The following is an 18,630-nucleotide window of genomic DNA, read 5'->3' as shown; positions in this document are numbered from 1 at the left end:
GAACTTCATAGCTGTTTTGCAAGAGAAACTTCAGTGAATATGATTTAGGTATTGAATGGCAACAGAATTAGCATATGCCTGTGCAGACGTTTTGACTAATTAATGCAGAATTTACTGCTGTGCATCTGAAATCTTAGGGGCTTATTATACGTAAATGAAATGCTTCCTATTACCTCTGGCATAGGGGAAGTTTAAAACACATACATCCATAGAAGGGCTTCAGTATCCTGGAAAATGTCTGTGAAAGTTCATCATTACATTCATCCCAATGAGCATTTGAAAGGTAGTGAAAATTTCTGGAGGAGTAGCATCTACTTTTATTATTTCAGGACTAAGCCATGATTATTTGGAACTTGAGCTTCTCCCCTCAATAGCTAAATGAAATTTTCACAATTCCCAAGGACAGTAAGTTGTAGTATCTTTGTGAAGGTACCTATATTTTGAGCAAACTGATGTTATTAAATAAATGAATTTGAAATTTGCATCGGTAATATATACACATAGTCATTGGTTTTTTTTTGGTGGTGTTTAAAATGTCAAGTGCAAAAAAGAAAAATTAACACTTAATTGTTTCAGGTTTGTTTAATTACTGTTTCCAGTAGTTGGAGGAAAAGCTATTCAAACAAATGACTAATTTCTGGGTTTGAGAGATTGGCTCACTCTTGGAAGTTGACTTCTGGGGCTTGCATGGATGCCGAAGAGGCATAAATAGCTTCCTAGCTAGTATAAAAGCAGTCATGCTGAAGTGAAGCTGTAGTTACTTTCACAGGTTGAAGAAGTACTTAGGGTGGAATAACTTCTTACAACTACTCGGAAAAGCATTTGCAGGAAGACTTACATGTGCTCTTAGGGTACTGTCAGCAGAGATGTTGCTTGGGTTGCAGGGAGCAGTCTGAGCTGGAGGTTAAGGAGTGACATACTCTGGTTAAGGAGAGTCCTTGTTAATACTTTAATCAAACACCTGGATTTCTGGGGCTAATTGCTAATTACTAGTAAACAGAAACTTCATCTGCAATGGTTGACTCTTTTAGAAAGCCTTGAGAAAACATTCATCTCTTGCTGCATAGTTCAAAATATGTTCTACTGCTTCTTTTAGAGGTTGCTGGGGGCTTGGTTGTGATTAGATTTTCTTCTTTTTGTGTTTTTTTAGATGGATGTAATCACTTATGAATTAGTGTAATTGAAGTGACGGGGTTTTCTGGGTTTTGGGGCCTTTTTTGCAAAGGAAGCAGGTACTATTTTGAAAAACACTTTAAGAAGTCACATAGGGAAAAATGTTCTCACTGCCCTCATTCAATAAATCAGCAGTGCAGATCAGGGATGTTAATAAATACTCACTGAGATTTCTATTAAGAAAATGGTGGGATTTGGCTATTAATGTATTTTTTAAGGAAGTGTAGAGAGTGTCTGAAATAGGGATAGAGAAGAACTTTGTACCACAAATCGCAAAAGAATGTACACTAGTTGCAACTATTTTACTTAATAAAAATATGTTTCCCTTTGTAGTCCCAGGATAGTTTTCTAAGCAAAGTGCATCTCTTCACTTACAATTTGAGAGGCAAGATTAGAAGGTGTACTAGTTCAGCAGTGACAGTGTAGGAGTGTCTCTGTGCAGTGTCAGGTATGTTTCTGGACCTGGACAAGAATGCCAGGTCAGGAGCTTTCCATATGTCTGCTACATTTTGTTGTTATTATTAAACACAAGGTCTTTTTATTTTAGAAAAATATGAGGATGCTAGTGAGCATTTATGCAGTCAGACTGAATAGTGAACCTCCTGTGCCAAAAATATAGCATGTTACTGTTTGACCTAAAGACCAGGAGTGTAACTCAGATTTGTGTCTTCTAAATTACACCGAGAGGGAAGTGCAGGGTATGGGTTTCAACAGGACTGAATGCAGTATGTATGGACATACAAATATTCCCAACTATAAGCAGGCAGTTGCACTAGAGTTAGACTCCTAAGATTATTATGATTAATTGGAGAGGAAAATATTTTTTTTTCCTTCTCAAAACAACAGTGCTTTTTCCAGAATTGCCCAAAGAGGTCTGTGTCTTGGTGAAATGAATGTAATTGGCTTGACAATGCCTAAAGTCCGTAATCAGGACTGTCTTCTCTGCCAGTGACATTATCTTTCCGAGGAACAAGAAATACCACTTCCACAAAACTTTAGGTTTTTAAAAATGCAACTATTGCCTTAATAAAATGATTCATTGGTTGCTAGTAAAACCCCAAAGGGTGTTTGTCTTTTTTCCTGTCTCTCTTTTTTTTTCTTCTTTTTCTTTTTTTTCTTTTTCCTTTTTAGCGAAGCCTGCGAGTTGCCCGTTTCAGCCACCATAGGTGCCCTTCTGATGTCCCTGGTATCTCTGCCAGCTTTCAGCAGTGTTGTTTGATGACGGGCAGTATGATACTCCGTGTTTTGCCCAGTGCCTCAGCTGAGAGGCTGTAGCACATACAGAACACAGGAGCGAGAGAAAGCCTGGGTGAAAGAGCAAGCTGAATCCCTTCCTGCTGTCATCAACTGATCACCTCTGTGAGGTCTTGACTTTCCTAATGCCCATCTTCCCTTGCAGTAGGAGTACTTGGTTTCTGTTAAAGCTGGGACTCACCATGCTGGCATTTGTATGGGGGCTGAGTTCACACTTAAGAATAGCCCGTACCTCCTTAGAACTCAAGTGTGATAGATGAAATATAAATTAGTTCAGATTTTAGACTAGAGCTCTCATTTGTATTGGAGTACAATGAAGTAGATCCTGGGGTTTTGGATGTGAACATCAATCACATACGGAAAAGGATAGTTTTCTATGGCCAAAATAACTAGATATGCAGAGGGTAGTACACTGTCTAATATTCTGATTGTGACTAATAATCTAATTTATTTGCAAAAGTCACATCTGGTTATATACTAGCATTTAAAAAAAATCTGCGTTTTCTTTAAGTACAACGATATTCATTACATACAAGGGAAAACATGCTATCAGTTATTATTATCAGAAGCTTTTAACAGGAAACTGAGCAATCATTTGTCCACGTTTACTTTCTTCTATTTCATGTCTGTCTGTTCTGTGAGGTGGTATCTCATTTTTTCATAGTTACTCCTGCTTTTCTAAAATGCGTTTGACTTGCCAGCATGCTTAGTAAAAAGGCTTAATTATTCTTTGTTTTGAAATAATTGCACTTGCTTGTTTCTAATCCTTAAAATGATCTCTTCTTCCTTTAATATAAATACACTTAAGTATAATTTACTCTCTAGATTGTTAGCTCCAATTGCTACAACACAAGATACTTTCTAAACAGAAAGCTGATTTGGAGGCAGATTAAAACCACACGTGCTTGTAGTTTGGGAATTGGTTTTCAAGTTGAGAAGGTCTGCACAACCAGAAAGTCATCAGTTAGAACTGGTCTGATTCAAACTTGTCCTTGTACTGGGTTTTAGCCTCAATTGTTTCTATTTTTTTATCGCCAGGGTCCTCCAGGTCCTCCAGGTTTACCTGGTCCACCGGGAAAGAGAGGTCCTCGGGTGAGTAAAACAGCTATGTTTTTCTGTAGCTCTAGGCAGGTCACCGATAATCAAACTGGAGTTTGCATAATTTTGTTTTTCTGGACTTTATTCGTATGCCTGGTGATTATGAAAGTGTGTGATTCTTAACATTTGGCAGATAGTTTAAGTACAGCAAAGGAAACAGGGTTTTTTTTTCTGCTGTGAGTCGCCAGCATAGTTAATTCCGCGTATGGGCGCCTACGCAGTGCATTGTTACATTTGTACCTAGCTTTTGCAGCTTGCAATATTAGCTTTTAGTTTTTCCATGCTGCTCCCATCTGCTGCCATCTAAGGTCATGTTAATTTGTGTTTGGAACGAGGGGGAGTCAGCAATGCATGCCACAGCCACAGAGGAGCAGGCAGTGGATACAAAATTAATCACTGCAAGACAGAGGGGGGAAGGAAAACCCGGTCTCAAAAATCTGTTTCAGTCTCATGTGTTACAGCAGCTTGATAAAAGGGGTGACAGATATCTGGGTAATGTGCTCAAAAAATGAGCTACAGTAGCAAACATTGATTTTTTTTTTTTTTTTTTGTGTGGCTGGGCACACCTCAGCGTGAGCAGGGATGGCAGCCCTGCCCTGTGCCAGGGGACAGAGCACGGGCTTTGCCGCAGTGAGCAGGAACCCGCGCCCCAGCTGCCAAAAGCGTTGGGGAAGCCTGTGCCAGCGCAGGGACTAGTTGATGGGGCAGAAGAGGGCAAATCTGTGTTTGCACAATTATGTACAAAAAAATGATTGAGGAGTCCCTGAGGTCATGATTGATTTGGGGGTTTTCAGGGGAAGGGCAGCTGGAGGGAACAGGTTAGCATTTGTTGTGTAGAAGATTTCGGGCCATTTGGGGATGTAAGTGGTTATGGCTGGAGTGCACTCATCTAGGCAAATCGCAAGTGGGAGATGGGGGAGTAGTTTATATGAAGGCTCAGCAGACGTGTGGGAGGAGATTTGACTCAGCCTTTGAGGAACGTTTAAACAAGCTGCTGCTCAGTAGTGTGTTGAACATTGTGTGCTTTGCCGGCTTTCAAAACTTGGTCTGACTGGGTAGGAAAATGCACTGGTCAGAGGGGTCAAAACCAAACGGGTACATTAGAGCAGCTGAAGAAAAGGGAGTGGATGAGACACATTTAAAAGTATAAAATGAAAAGCATTCCTTCAAATCCGTATCTTCCTGCCTTCTTGTATCCTTTTTTCAAATTATCCTTCTACATAAGAACTGACAATTCTTACAACTCAGCTCTTTGTGTTTCGTAGTGCCTCTGTCAGGGATATGTCTGACATCGGAGGCAGAAACCCACATATCCAAGCAGATCCTCACAAGTGGGAAGTTGTCTTTGGTTTAGAGGAGGCTACCCATGTTTAAAGCCATGTCTGTTGGTGAGATCGCTCTTGCTCAGGTGTTGTTTGTTTGGAGTTTTTACTCTGCAGGTCTTTTTTTACAGGTATAGAGTACTGAAGAGCACAGTACTCTACTGTGTGAGTCTTCTGGAGTGATTATTGAGCGGAACATGCCTTCCAATGTGAGGAGACAGCTTACAGTAGGATGCCTGGAAGAGTATGGAAATAGCTGATATGACTATTTACCAGTATTTCTGAGTTTAAAATACCTATTTATGTGGACCAAGAAAGTCTATAAAACAATTTGATCAAAGAAATTTTTTTTTTTAAATGTCAGTGCTCTGTAGTTCATACAACACTGATAAATTCAAGCAGGTGTAACTGGTGAAGATACATGATATGATAGAGGAGTTTTTTGAGGCAAAAAGCATGTAAAACCTTGTTGATGCAGAGTTCATGTTCACATCTACCAGTCTGCCCTGTGACTTCTGTCTTCCCTCACGTGAGCTGCCATTTGTGATCCTGAAATGTGACTCGAGGTGTCAAAGGGAACAGCAGAGTGCAGAGCTGCATTGCCCAGGCCTTCTTCAGGGTCCCCTGGGTCTGTGTCCAGACTTGATCCCGACAGAGATTCACATGGGTTGGACACGTTGGGCATGGTGTCAATGCCTCATTGATGGCTAGAGATTTCAATTAAAAACGGATTTTGATCTCTGTAATTCAATGGTAGAGAAGTCCACATCTGACAATTAAGTTTTTCTAAGTGTCTTGGCTTGTTCTGAGTTTCTCAAGAATGGTATTTCAGCAATTTCAGAATTAGTCAGGGATGAGATGAAATTCCCCTGATGCCTCTTACTTCACGAGGATACTTTTGCACCTCTCTGTTGCAATACTGTGCCCCAAGACAATAACATTACAAGCAGGAAAACTGGGAGCCACTTCAGCACTGCAGCTAGGTTGGCACTGCCTGTTGGTTTCCTTTCTGCTAAATCCCTGAGAGCATGTCCAGAGTTGCCAGTGTGCAAACTAATCTTTCAAACAGCACATGGGATTAGCGTTTCTGTGGTGTTATGTCAACATTGTCACTAATGAGAGGGAGCACTTAACAGGTACAGGTTTCAGTGTTACTGCAAGGTATAACTGGTAAATTCAGCCTTATGTGAAGGACAGACAAACACCGAGCTTATCTGTTATAAGACTACAATATATGAGAAAACTGAAAAGGATTTTTATTATATTTGGTATTTGGATAATTGTTTGTGTGGAGTTTTGGCCTTAGTGAATTCAACAAAAGCTTTGTTGCCACCTTATCAGGGATAGGTTTCCATGAGTTTGGTCTTTCAGTGTTAGGAAGATCAATAGCTGCTGACAGTTGTTGCAACCAATATTTTCCCTAATACACAGCTTGTCAAGGAGTGAGGATTGTGGAATGTATTCCAGGAACAGAAACTTATCCTGATAGCCTGTTCTGTTCCCAGAATGTTTTAAGTCCGACTCTTTTAGTAACAAGCCCATTTTCTACATGGGCTATGGGAGAATTGGGTTGGTGAAGGGTTTTTATCTGTGTTTTTTTTTTAGAGAACATGGAATGTGTTGCTTTGAGTCATCTTTTAAGTCATTGAGAACTGATCCACTTTCTTCTCTTTGCAGTGGATAGCTGGGTACCTCAGAATGTGATTTTTCTGATTTTTATCCCATGCCTCCAAGTTTTGTAACTGGAGAGCAACGTTGCAGTGACTGTGCGCCAAATACTTGTTAAGAATTACTTGGGAAGACAATAGAAATGGAGATTTTTAAAAGAAAGGGAAGTACTCAACTTCACTTTTAATTTTTTTAGGAAGAGATGCGTGTGTTGTTTCTTGAGAATCCTTTGAAAATCCCAAATGGTGGTTGTAAAAGCAACAATGATGCAGTAGAATAGTTTTCTACAAACTGTTCATACTTGTTCAGTGGAATACTGAATAATCCTACTCTTTATTTGTTTTGGTTTTTTTCTTTTTTTTTATAGGGTATTCCAGGACTACATGGTAATCCAGGTTTGCCAGGATTGCCAGGTCTAAAGGTGAGTTAATTTATTCATGTTGCCATGTAAATACATGAACTTCTTAATGACTTTTTGGAAACCCCAGAACTGTTTGCTATAATAGGAGCAATTGGCCTTCTTTGGTTTACAGATGAAGACTGTTAATATAAACATACTTTGATTAAATGTAATCAATCAAATTGAACTTAAAACCAAAGCAAAACAGCAGTTTATTCAGGGGAAGAAAAAACCCAACCCTGTGTGCACAGAATGATGACCTGAAAACTGTTATCCATGCAAGTGGTCTGTATTTCTCAAAAGAGTTCCTGTAAATAAGCTCGACCTCTTTGATAAACTGGAATTTAAGTGAGAATAAATATTTAATTTCTGTAACCTTTAGCCTTGTTTTTTTTCTTTTTTTTTTTAAGGAAGAAAAATAGAGGGTCATTCTTTATAATCCCTCTTCTTTTGTCAGTGCCCAACCCTTGACATTCATTCTAATATTTCAGACATTATCACTTGAGTGATATGCTAGAATAATTTTCTGAAGATTTATGGATGTGATATTTGAAACCAAAGAAGAAATGCTAGACTGGAAGTTCAAATAAAATCCTTCAAACTTGTGTAACGTAGGCCCTTTAAACAGATTTGACAGATCTGTGCAGTTGCAGAATGCCTTCAACTCATATTTAGTTTGAACAGTTTGATAGATATGTTAGGAAAAAAAAGCAGCAGCAACCATGATTTGTTTTAGTGCAATTCCTAATGGCAGGAATCTGACCTGTCATGACAGGTGTTAAAAACTGCTTGAGGACATAGAAAGAAATTTAATAAAGCTTTCGGTGTCAAACACTGTAAAACCAAGTGACTCTGTTTTGTATGTGTGCTTTGTTATTACCTAGTTCTGTAGGAACAGTTAAACTTAGAAATCCATAATTAGTTTTTCCAATACTTACGCTGACTGTGTAATAGAATACAACACTAGGAAAATAATTGTAACCCATTACTCCTAGAATTTGTTTTATAATGTGCTTTTCCCCTCTGCTGAATCATAATTCTGATCAGTTCTGTAGCAGTCTTCATGATTTTAAGAATAGAAGGAATTATATGTGTGTGTATGTACCTACATATAAATATATTTTATATAAATACATACATATGTATTACTAGGTGCTTAGCAATATCCTTCATTTCTGTTAGACTATAAATTATCCTTTCAATAGACGTATCTTCTGAAACACTTTTAAATAAAAATTAGCAAGGTACTCACTAAGTTTGACCATGAAGATCCAGTTGACCCCCACTGACTATGTAAGCTGAAATGAAACATCTGTTTGATCTTAAAACACTGCAGATGAGTTGCAACAATTTTCTTGTAGTAAATTAATGCAGAATTTTATTCTCCTGTGCTGAAGCATCCTTTATGCACTTGCTTTTGAAGTGTGGAACAACGTTAGCTGATACCCTTACAGTATAATATCTAGCCCTGGAAGTGTGCTAGCAGTTCCAACCGATAGCTGATGTCCTCAGGATTTAATTCCTGATCAACTGTTGGTGGGTGCTTTTGAAGTCATTTAAAAGTATTCATGAGGTCTGGCTGCATTCCTGCCTCTCTGAAAAACGGATTAGTTAAGAAAATCTAGTTTGTGGATTCTGGCACTGTTCTAACTACACTGTAATGATACATAGATTAAATAATGATGTGCTTTATTTTATCCTCACATCTTGACCTGTGGTGACATGTTGTTAATCCACAACTGAAGGCCATGCATAACAATGGATGTTTGGTTTTTAGATTAAAAATAATGAGGAATTAATTATGCTTAAGGGAAAGGAAGGGTAATGATCAGAAGGCCTGTGTTTTAACTAACCAAGAGCTGATCACATTTTTATTACAACTCTTAGTTTAATATACCTGCACTGGAAAATGGAAGCAAAAGACAGATTGGAGTTGTTCAAGGAATATAACTATTTACCTTCCAAAAGGGAAATCATCTGGAAAATACTTGGATGACTCCTGCCATGCTGAAGAACAGTGTTCTCTCTGACCTGACACATCAATTTAACACAACGGATTCATTTTGCCATATTCCCAGGCTTTATTTAGTATTCAGCAGGCTTAGTTTCTGAAGTGGCCTTGCGCGTACAAACCTGCGCTGCAGAGGGAAGGGTAGCCCTGATCTGCAACGCCGTGGGCAGGAGGAGGCTCGGGCCCCGCAGCATGTCGAATACAGGCCTGAAATGGTTGACCGTCAGCAAGCCACGCTGCTCGCCTCGTACGTGCCTCCGAGCGCCCGGCGTGGGCCCTGAGAGTGCGACTGTGCTGGCTGCGTCGAAACGGCTGGCTTTCCCAGCTTCAGCTTTCCTTCAGTGAAGGGCACATACCATCTTTAGTCTAGTGCCGCTGAGGTATAACTTTAGTTGTAACATTTATTTCCTTGGCTAAGTAAAACGTATTTTTGAGTGAAAAGAGCAGATCTTGATGCTTGTGGGTCACACCCAGTGTTACTCTACAGCTTTGGAATCAAGAGCATCGCTGTAGCCTGTGCCATTTGTATAAACAGGCCAATGAAATGTTACGGTGCCTTTTGCGTGCAGCCTTTAGGATGAATTAGACCGAGGGTCTTCCCATTTCCTCCTCAGTTACTTTATTTTCAGTTATCAGCGCGTGAATGTGGCTTCAGCCGATGGCTCTGGGAACTCCCCAGTGACTGCTCTGTTGGCGTGAGGCAGCTCACTCAGGGTGGTCTGGGGGGTGCCGTTTGCTGGTGACCCCTGTTTTTAGGGGCAGTGAATTTTCCCCTGCGGGGTGTGGGTTTGCTGTGGCAGCGGAGCTGCTGTAGCCAGCAGCTCTGTGGGGCCGGCTGCCAGGCCCTGCTGGTCCTGACCAGCCTGGCTCCCTGACCGTGGCCGGCCCAGGCCTCTGGCGTGCCAGCCTGCGGTGCCTGGCGCTTCGTGTGGTGGCAGGCTCTGGCAGCAGGGACTTGGAATGGGAGAGCTGGGTGTGGCAGCGCCCTTCTCCTCTCTGCGGCCTGGTCTCGGGTGCGGACAGCAGTTCCTGGGCAGGAGTGACAAGCGGTATTGTCTGCTAGGGAGCAACCCGTAGCTGAACAGAGGCTGTTGCTGCACGTTGACAGCCCCGTCCTTCCCGCCTGTGCTGCGTGGGGTGGGTACTGTGCATGAGAGTGTCCGGACACGGTTATAATCAACAGAGTAATGCAGGCTGGTCATCTTGTGCAGGGTTCAGGGAATAGGTGGTGCCCTGAGGCGGTGGAGACATGGGGAGAGCATGTCAGCTGGGGTGTCTTCTGTAATCCTGCTCACATTTACCAATGAAATATTCTTATCAAATATTTTTTGTGACGTGAGGAAATTTGGAAAACCTAAATCTCATTTCAATGTCAATTCACACTGTTATATTTTGTTGTTGTTCTTTACTGAAAAAGTTATGAGAAAGCAAATCTGTAATAACAAGTACATTTTGTATGAGCATTCCCCCTTCTCTTGCTATAGCAGTGAAAATATTTGTTTCCACATAAATTATTAACAAGTCTCTTCCCGGGTGATATTAATGAGCTTAATTTCTCTTCCAAAGGGCCCTAAAGGAGACCCAGGATTCTCTCCAGGACGGGCAAAACTTGGAGAAAAGGTAATATTTTCTTAATTATAGAAAAATGTTTTGCCTGTCTCATACTTTTGTTGAAGTCTTGTTTAATCTTCAGACAGGTTATAACAGCACGATGTTTCGTATTTACTGTGCTGGTGGTGTATTTTCACACTTCATTGTGTGAGACTGACCAGTGCAGACACAGGTGATGTAATGAATTAAAGACAGATAAGAAATTACATTCAAACCTGAAACTTAAATTATATATTTGATTTCACTTATAAAAATAAAATTTTAAAAATTTAAAAGGCAAATACTTTAAGAACAATGAAATTGAGTTCTCTTCACACAAATATAACAAAGTACAGATTCCAGTTTTCTTTAGTACTTTGCATTAGTACAGAAAGTTGTGTAAGACAAAATCTGGTGAGAAGTGCACATATTGCGTGTCATGTTGTATTTAACCACTTTTTTTAAAAGGGTCTTGATGTTAAGATTTGTCCTTTCATTTCAGAGGCTTTTCCTGCTAGTTTCTCCTATGCCACTTTAGCCAAACTAGTGGTTGCTCTTTCTGCCCAGAATATTTGAATATAAATATCTAAAATGGTTCTTCATAGAAGTTGTGGGCTTGAAAGCTTGTGATTATTTCATTTTTATATTACACATCTACTGACTACTTATGAAACTTTAGAATCAATGTGATAATGCTAAAAATGTAATTGCATATTTGCATTCTAATGTGTTAGCCTACACTAAAGCTTTTAGAATATCTTGTATTTATGATGAGTTTTATGAAGAGCATTTGCTAGTAGTTCCATTGTGAAACATTTGTGTACGAAGCAGATAACACTGTAGGGGTCCAGGACCACTCCCATAATGAAGTAAGCATTAGCAGATAACTATTGTTTTCTAGCGGCTGATGTGTACATAAAATAACTTTTTTTTAATGCATACATTTTGTTAAACCTTATAATTTACAAATGTATATTTTCAGTGTTAAAGGGTTGCTGAGCAAAATTCAGAAACGTATCTGTTGATGCACTGATAAGAAATTGAATTGAATTTTTGTAGAAATAGCACCATTATTTTAAGGTAACTAGCTTTTGGTTTTGGCAATCTAATCATATTGTTGTGAGCTATATGCGTCCACCTGAAACTCAATGTATGTTCTTTGCTATGAGCCCAAGCTGCCACAGAACAGTCTAAAGCCCACTCTTGTATATGTGTGACCTATACTTAAGTACATGTAGGATCCAAAAAAACGGGACCGATACACACTTTTCTAGTTCTCACTATTTTGGATTATTAATTTTTCACCCAAGTCAAATTTGCGTACCCTAGGTAATGGACTTGAATTTACTTTGATGCTAACTCACTTCCAGGATCCAATCCTTGACTCATTGCATTTGAATTTGGACACTAATCCTGAAAGAGAGAGTCTTTTCACTGTCAGTCCTGAGCAAGCAAAAAAGAACTAGAGCAACCTTCCCTCCACCCCCAGCTGCAGCAACTATAAGAAAATGCATCTTTTTCCAGCTTCCTAGCATTTGAGATGCACTAACTCTCATTCACATTGACCATGATGTAGTTGCAGGGTTTAAAGAAATTGAATGAGAATAGCCATATGCCAACATAACACCTTTGTCTATATACGTCCTTCATGTTATCTTTTACACAGATTAGATTGATGCCATCTTTTATATAGCATGTACCATAATGGTGTCCTGATTCCTGGTTGAGGATTGTTGGCATAACAGTAACATAAACAATAAAAATAGTTAAAAATATATATTAATTTGAGGTTGAAACCACTCACTTCTGAGGGAAGCGTTACCTCAAGAATTGTATAGCTTCTTCACTCCCGTTTATGTTGGCTAAAAGTAAATGTTGTGAGGTTGTGAACTTAGTCTCTTCCAGCCATGATTTGGCCAAGTTGTATGATGCAGAAGCATGTACATTGCACCAGGTGGTTACGATTGAGGAACTGTTGCCTTTTTGACATTAGCTACTTCTTCATACCAAACATCTTGAATACAGAAAAAATATGAAGTCCTACATGTCAAGTAGTGCTGTCATGTTCCACTGAAACATAGTGATTCTGGATTTTTTTGTTGTACAGGGTGATCCAGGCCCCATAGGCTTTCCAGGCCCACCTGGGATCAAAGGCCAGAAGGTAAGATTCTGTTCCCATTCTCACGTGACTCTCCCTGGTTCAAATCCATGGCCATCAGGCGTATGTCTGGTGGTCAAGAGGCAAAGGAAGGGCTTTAGGCCTGCTGTTGGTACTGTGACTGTCTACTGCATCAGGCTCCAGGACCAACAGCGCAACACCTTCCCTTGCAACTAAATTGTGAGATCACGGCAACAGAATGTAAATCACAGCTGCTTAGGTTGATTTCGTTCAAAAGGCATGGCGTGCCGCTGCTCGAACAGATAGATACTAGGGAAGTTAGGCTTGCCTGTGAGACACAGCCGTTTTTAAATCAATTGTATTCAGTTTTCAGTAGTGTTTTTTTAATTTCTTTTTCTATATTGTGTATTTTGTAGAATAGAAAAAGCTCCATTGGATCATGTGCTCAGTATTTCTGCACTGAATGTATTTTTTTTCCCCAAACATATGCCAGAATTGCTAAAATAGAACTCAAGTGGAGTAAGTTCCAATTGTGGATGCTACATAACACGGTATTTTTTAGTATGAGAAATGTCAGGTGCCACACACTGTATTTAAGAAATATATCCAAATTATAGCAGTCCTATGTACACAGGAAAGCTTAAAGCAGACAGGTAGTTTGGAGAAGGGAACATGAAGGATATCAATAGAGGAAATGAGACAATGTTAAGAAAACGAGCACAGAAGATGGAGTGAGTACAGTTTATATGGAAGGAGAGGTCACCTGACATAAGCCCAGTAGGCTACTCGAATTAGTCAGATTGTGACAAACTAGAGAGGTGGCAAAAATCAGCCAGAAAGCAACAGCGAATGTCCTATTAAATACTGTCTTTGCAGAAGGTAGTTTGGTGTTACAAATGTAATAGAAAAACTTGGAGAACAGATACCACAGCAGAATTTTTGAGTAGTATGTAACACTAAAGGCAGCTGCAAAGTGTCCGTCAAAAGGACGGAAAGAATTGTTACAAAGGTAGGCCCTGGTATTTTTGGCCGTAATTTTTTACATGTAGAGAAGGAATGTTAAATAAATGCTTGCCTGCTATTGAAATTAAAGAAAAATGGCATTGCAACAAAATTTATATGCAATGTTATGTTTTAAGGTGGCTTCATTCAATATTGTCTTGATCTTAAAGTGTATGACAATTTTTTTTTTTTTTAAAGTCTAGTCATTCATTTCTAGAATTGACCAAAACATAGTAAAAATCAGCACCAGGAATGTGGAAACTTATTTCAACAACCATGTGGCTCACAGTTCTATGAACTGAGAAAATATGGAGCTGTGACAAGAATTTGCATCCCCTCTGAGAGGTACCCTACAAGCCTGGACACTGATAGCTTTTGTCACCGCTGATCTTGGGCCACCTTGAGATTCCCCAAGCATTGTGCTTTCTTATTTCATCAGGTTTATAGTTTTGCCCCAAAACCAAAGTACTTTGTTTTGAAGCTTTTTAGATGGGAAGCAACTGTCACTTGTTCTGGATTACGAGACTGACAATTGGGGTCAAGGAAATTAAAATCTTAGGGCCATCATGCTCTTCTCCTGCCACAAGAATTCACTCCTTATCTGAGGGTTAGAGACTGTGTGGAAAATCATGCTCACTTGATCACTGGAAATTTTACTCTCTGTTTTCATGTTGTATACATCAGACACTAACTAGAACTATGATAATTTCTGCCTGACCCAGACTTTAAGAATATCAGCTTTTGAATAGCACTACATCTGTAAACAGTTAAAAGTATTTCACACTTAATTTTTTTAGTGACAAGCCCACAATTTATTGTGTTTCAAATAAAGGATCTTTAGTTATTGCTTTTCAGTATACGTATATATGTAAACGTACAGTTAGCTCGTTGTGATCTTGGAAATTATTTTCAAAGGAATGTGAGCACAACTAACTGTGAAGTAACACAGCTACAAGAAAAAATGGCAGAGAAATCAAGTACTTCCATTTTTGTTTTGCACCCCAGTACTACTGGGGAATTGCTGTTATGTTGAATAAATAACATATTTCCGATATTCTTTCTCAGCCAGCTAAAAAGGAAGATAAAATCCTACATGAGTTAATGGTGTCCTAAATTCTATTTGATTTTGACAGCTTGTGTTAACTGAGTAGTTTCTAGAGAGTGAGATATTTGATAGCAAATAAAATCTCTAATGTTCTTCTAGATATTTTTAATAGTGTGATACAAATCTATGTTCATTTCATGGCAATTACTTTTTGTCATATTGACTTTGTCAGTGTTTTCCTGAAAGGCCTAGAAATTTGACGTTTTTTCTTGGTGGAACTCAGCATTCCTTTCCCATTAACTGGAGTGGTGGCTTTGGAGAGCAGAAGTGGAGGGTGCACTGCCACACCTGCTGCCCTCCGTTGGGCATGATCACCCCATGCCAGGGTGGCGGTGGCTGCAGACAAAACTGCCTCTAACAAGTTTTCTAATCAGAATTTGCCTGGTTCTGAACTTCCTGGGCAATCTTACTTGGTACTTATACAAAGACATGTGTTGAGGAAGTTTTGAGGCAAGTGTGTGGGTTATTTTCACTTTTTTTTTACAAGAATGACCTTGAGAAGCTATATTCCATGTGCTTTTTGTTCTATTATTCTCAAAATCTGAGATCGTGTTAGGAGAGTTTCCTGGAAAGCTTCTCCCTCCCCCCAACAGAAAAAAAAAAAAAGATTTTGAAGCCCTCAGTGCAGTAGAACAGTACTAGTAAACTACTGTTTTGGATTAGAGCTGTAAAATGATGTGTTTCTTTTTATAAAGCTGAGAATCTACAGGTTTTTTTAGTGAGATAGTAAAACAAATGTATGGTAATAATCAGGACTGTGGGAACAGATTATTGTGACTGACTTTATTTTTCTTTACATGCCATGCGTCAGAGCATACGTCCTTGTGGTTGCATATAAAATATGACATATTTTTCATGCCTGTAACACACACTATAAAAAGCCAAGTTTTGCTCAGTGTAGGGCTCCAAATTTGTTCTAGCTTAAGAACAGAAAATTGCATGTTTATGAAGTGTGTAGAGGCCTGTTTCTTTCAGGCATCTTTTGAAGCAGAGAAGCAATGGCAGGATTGAGGGTTAGTCTGAGGAGAGTGCTGTTTCCAGAGCAGTTGTACAATCTCATATCTGGAGCTGTCTTGACAGGGCCATCTTTAAATCAGCACTCAAAACTTTCCCTATATCAGTCCAGAGACCCTGTCTGGACTGATATAGGGAAAGTTTTGAGTGCTGATTGGAAAAGACTTTTTAAAGATTGGCTACAATTTTTGGGCTAGCTTTATTCCCAATCTGCTATGTGTGTAACTATAAATCACAGGAACCTGGATCTATAAAATCCTGATAAAATTCACATACTAAAGTATAATATGGTAAGACATGTTGAAGGAGAATACTTCCTTGTAGCCTGAGAAGGGCTCTGTATTTCCTCGTCTTTACTTTTGCATCCTGTAAAGAGTAAGGCAGATAGATAAATTTCAAAGTGGTATCTGTGGTGATGTCAACATTATGCTACCAAGTGTCTCCCTGTCATGGATTAAAGCAGGGCGTCAATAAACTGAGTGGCAGATGCTCTCTGTTAACCCCCACCCTCCCACCAGAGGAAGGGAAAAGGAGGAAAAGGGAGAGACACTTACAAATTGAATATAAAAAGTTTTACTAATAATACTAATAATTTTAATAATAAGAGAAATTAAAAAAAATATACAAAACTGGTACCGAGTTTCTGGGAGTTGGGTGCTGGGTGCTGGCATCCCGCCAGCTGCTGCTGGGCAGCACCAGGTAGTCCCAGACTGGACTCAAGGATGCATGGATTGGAATCTGGATCAGGATCACAGGTAGAACAATGAGCAGGGTCCTCTTCAGAAGGCAGCCATGAACAAAGAGAGCGAGACCCTCATGATCCCCCAGCTTTAAACTGAGTATGATGTGCATGGCATGGAATACCTCGTTGGTCAATATTGGGTCACCTGTCCTGTCCGCCCCTCCCTGCAAGTACGAACCCTTCCAACTCATCACCTGGAGGACCTAAGAGATCTGTCGGTGACCTTGGCTGCTAGAGTGATAATTATAAACAGGGGCCTTTTTCTGAATTCCTTTCCTACCGTTAGCTCAGTGTAACTATAAAGATTAGGTATTATCAGCTTTGGAGCACACAATGTCTGTAAAATATGCAGCCAGCTTCAGAAAAATGCAGTTACTTGGAAGAACTTAGCTGTAAGGAAGATTCACTAAAAGAGAATCGGTTCTGTTTTAACCAAAACCAGGACACTCCCACTGCTTCTCCTAGAGAGTGCAATTTTCCTTGAGCAGAAAGAAACTTCAACACTTTGAGAGAAATTCCTCTGCTGAATTAGATGGACAGAAGGTCCATCTTCTACATGTATGCTTTTTTTAAAAAAAAAAATTGATATTTCCATTCCTATACTCAGGCTGAGAGATACTAGATGAAATCTTAGTTGTGTCAGCAAACAAGATAGAATAGAACTATTAAAAAAAAAAAAAAAAAAAAAAAAGAAAATCACCAGAACCAAACCATTTGCCAATAAAGTTTTTCAAAACTGGATGCTGTGTGGTGACAACATGGAGCTGGTAGGTAGGCATTGCAAAGGCCCATGTGACAGCACATGGAAATACTTTATATGCTAGACTTACACCATGCCCAGAAAATCTTATTTCTGACACTTTTCAAAGACTAATACTTCTCTGTAGCTGATGGTTGTAGCATTGGGTATAACACTTCACCTACTGATTTTTAGAGGTTACAGAAACTCCTTGGCTCTCTAGCAAAGTTGCCAGTGTTGTGCCAGGTGTATTTTAATAATAAATGCATAGAAATTCTAATAAAACACAATGGGCACCAGTAAGATGGAAAGACTTGGCTTGAACAGTCCTTGCTGTTGTGATTTAACATCTACATTTTGTTGTATAGAGACTTCACTCTGTCTGGGTCCCGCTGTGCTAGGCATTTGGTAGAAGCCAGACACTTAAACTTGTTATGAAGTCTTTTCTGAGCCATATTAGTTGGCGGTAAAGACTTTTCTGTCACGCAGACCAAAGTGTTCTTGCAACTTGCTGTGTTTTTGTAATGTGCTTGAAGTCTGTATTGCTGTAGTTGGAAGCTTCAAACCTTCCTTGTCCACATCGCGCTTTTAAATCAGACAATTGATCTTCATTAGAAATCTTCATTTTGCAAACCAATGCATGTGAAATTGTATTTTTCTTGTTTACTTTAATCTTAGCTCAGAGCAAACTGGGTCTTACTTATATGGGTGTGCTCAAGATTACAAACCCAAACTAATAAACTAAGAATTTTAAGAGGATTAGCTAACTTACAGGAAAGGAAGCCCCTACGTGAAAACTCTCTCTTTGAAATGATATTCATTTTAGCATGGTTTAGCTTCATTCCCAACCAGTGTTAAGTGAGTTAGAATGAATTAAGGCCATGTTATTCTGAATAAGAATATGGGCACACTACTGTAAAATATGAGTTCAGAGCAGTTTTCCTCTGGCAGAAGTAAGATACTTGTGTAGAAACATGCACACAAGTAATTAGTCTTTCTTCTTCATCTTACAGTTCCTTGTATGGCTTCTTTTGAGATTGTCCACGCAGGTGTTAATCAGCTAAACTGACCCATTGTGAAACTATATTGTGATAAACTTCTCTTCGAGTGTTTCTGTGTATAGCAGCATTTGCTTTCCTTTTCTCCTTGTAGAGAATTAATAAGCTACTGAGAGATCTCTTCTAGCAACACCTGCTTTAGTTGATCGTTTAAGCATACAGAGAGGATAAAATTCTGAAATGCATAAAACTCATGAAATGGAGTGGGCTGGTACTGTAAAATACTATGACTTTGAGGCACATATTGAAAGCTTAAGATGAGTTACATTGGTTTTAGGCAGGCATTAATGTAGTAAATTGGGATATTTCATACTACCTGGCTATCTGTGTTACAG

General features: G+C 39.3%; 1 protein-coding gene across 6 annotated transcripts in view; it reads left to right on the top strand.

The window, feature by feature from the left end:
• The window catches only part of COL24A1 (collagen type XXIV alpha 1 chain), a 156,884-nt gene that overhangs the window by 18,853 nt on the left and 119,401 nt on the right, over window positions 1-18,630 (top strand). For all 6 annotated transcript variants that reach the window (XM_075424849.1, XM_075424851.1, XM_075424850.1 and 3 more), the window contains exons 4-7: window positions 3,466-3,519; window positions 6,883-6,936; window positions 10,493-10,546; window positions 12,624-12,677. In XM_075424849.1, coding sequence (XP_075280964.1) covers window positions 3,466-3,519; window positions 6,883-6,936; window positions 10,493-10,546; window positions 12,624-12,677 — 216 coding nt within the window. The remainder of the gene's footprint in view (window positions 1-3,465; window positions 3,520-6,882; window positions 6,937-10,492; window positions 10,547-12,623; window positions 12,678-18,630) is intronic.

This window comes from Opisthocomus hoazin, chromosome 6, assembly GCF_030867145.1.
Source record: "Opisthocomus hoazin isolate bOpiHoa1 chromosome 6, bOpiHoa1.hap1, whole genome shotgun sequence".
NCBI lineage: Eukaryota > Metazoa > Chordata > Aves > Opisthocomiformes > Opisthocomidae > Opisthocomus > Opisthocomus hoazin.
Note: the sequence above shows the minus strand (reverse complement) of the source record. Positions and strands in the feature narration are given on the sequence as shown.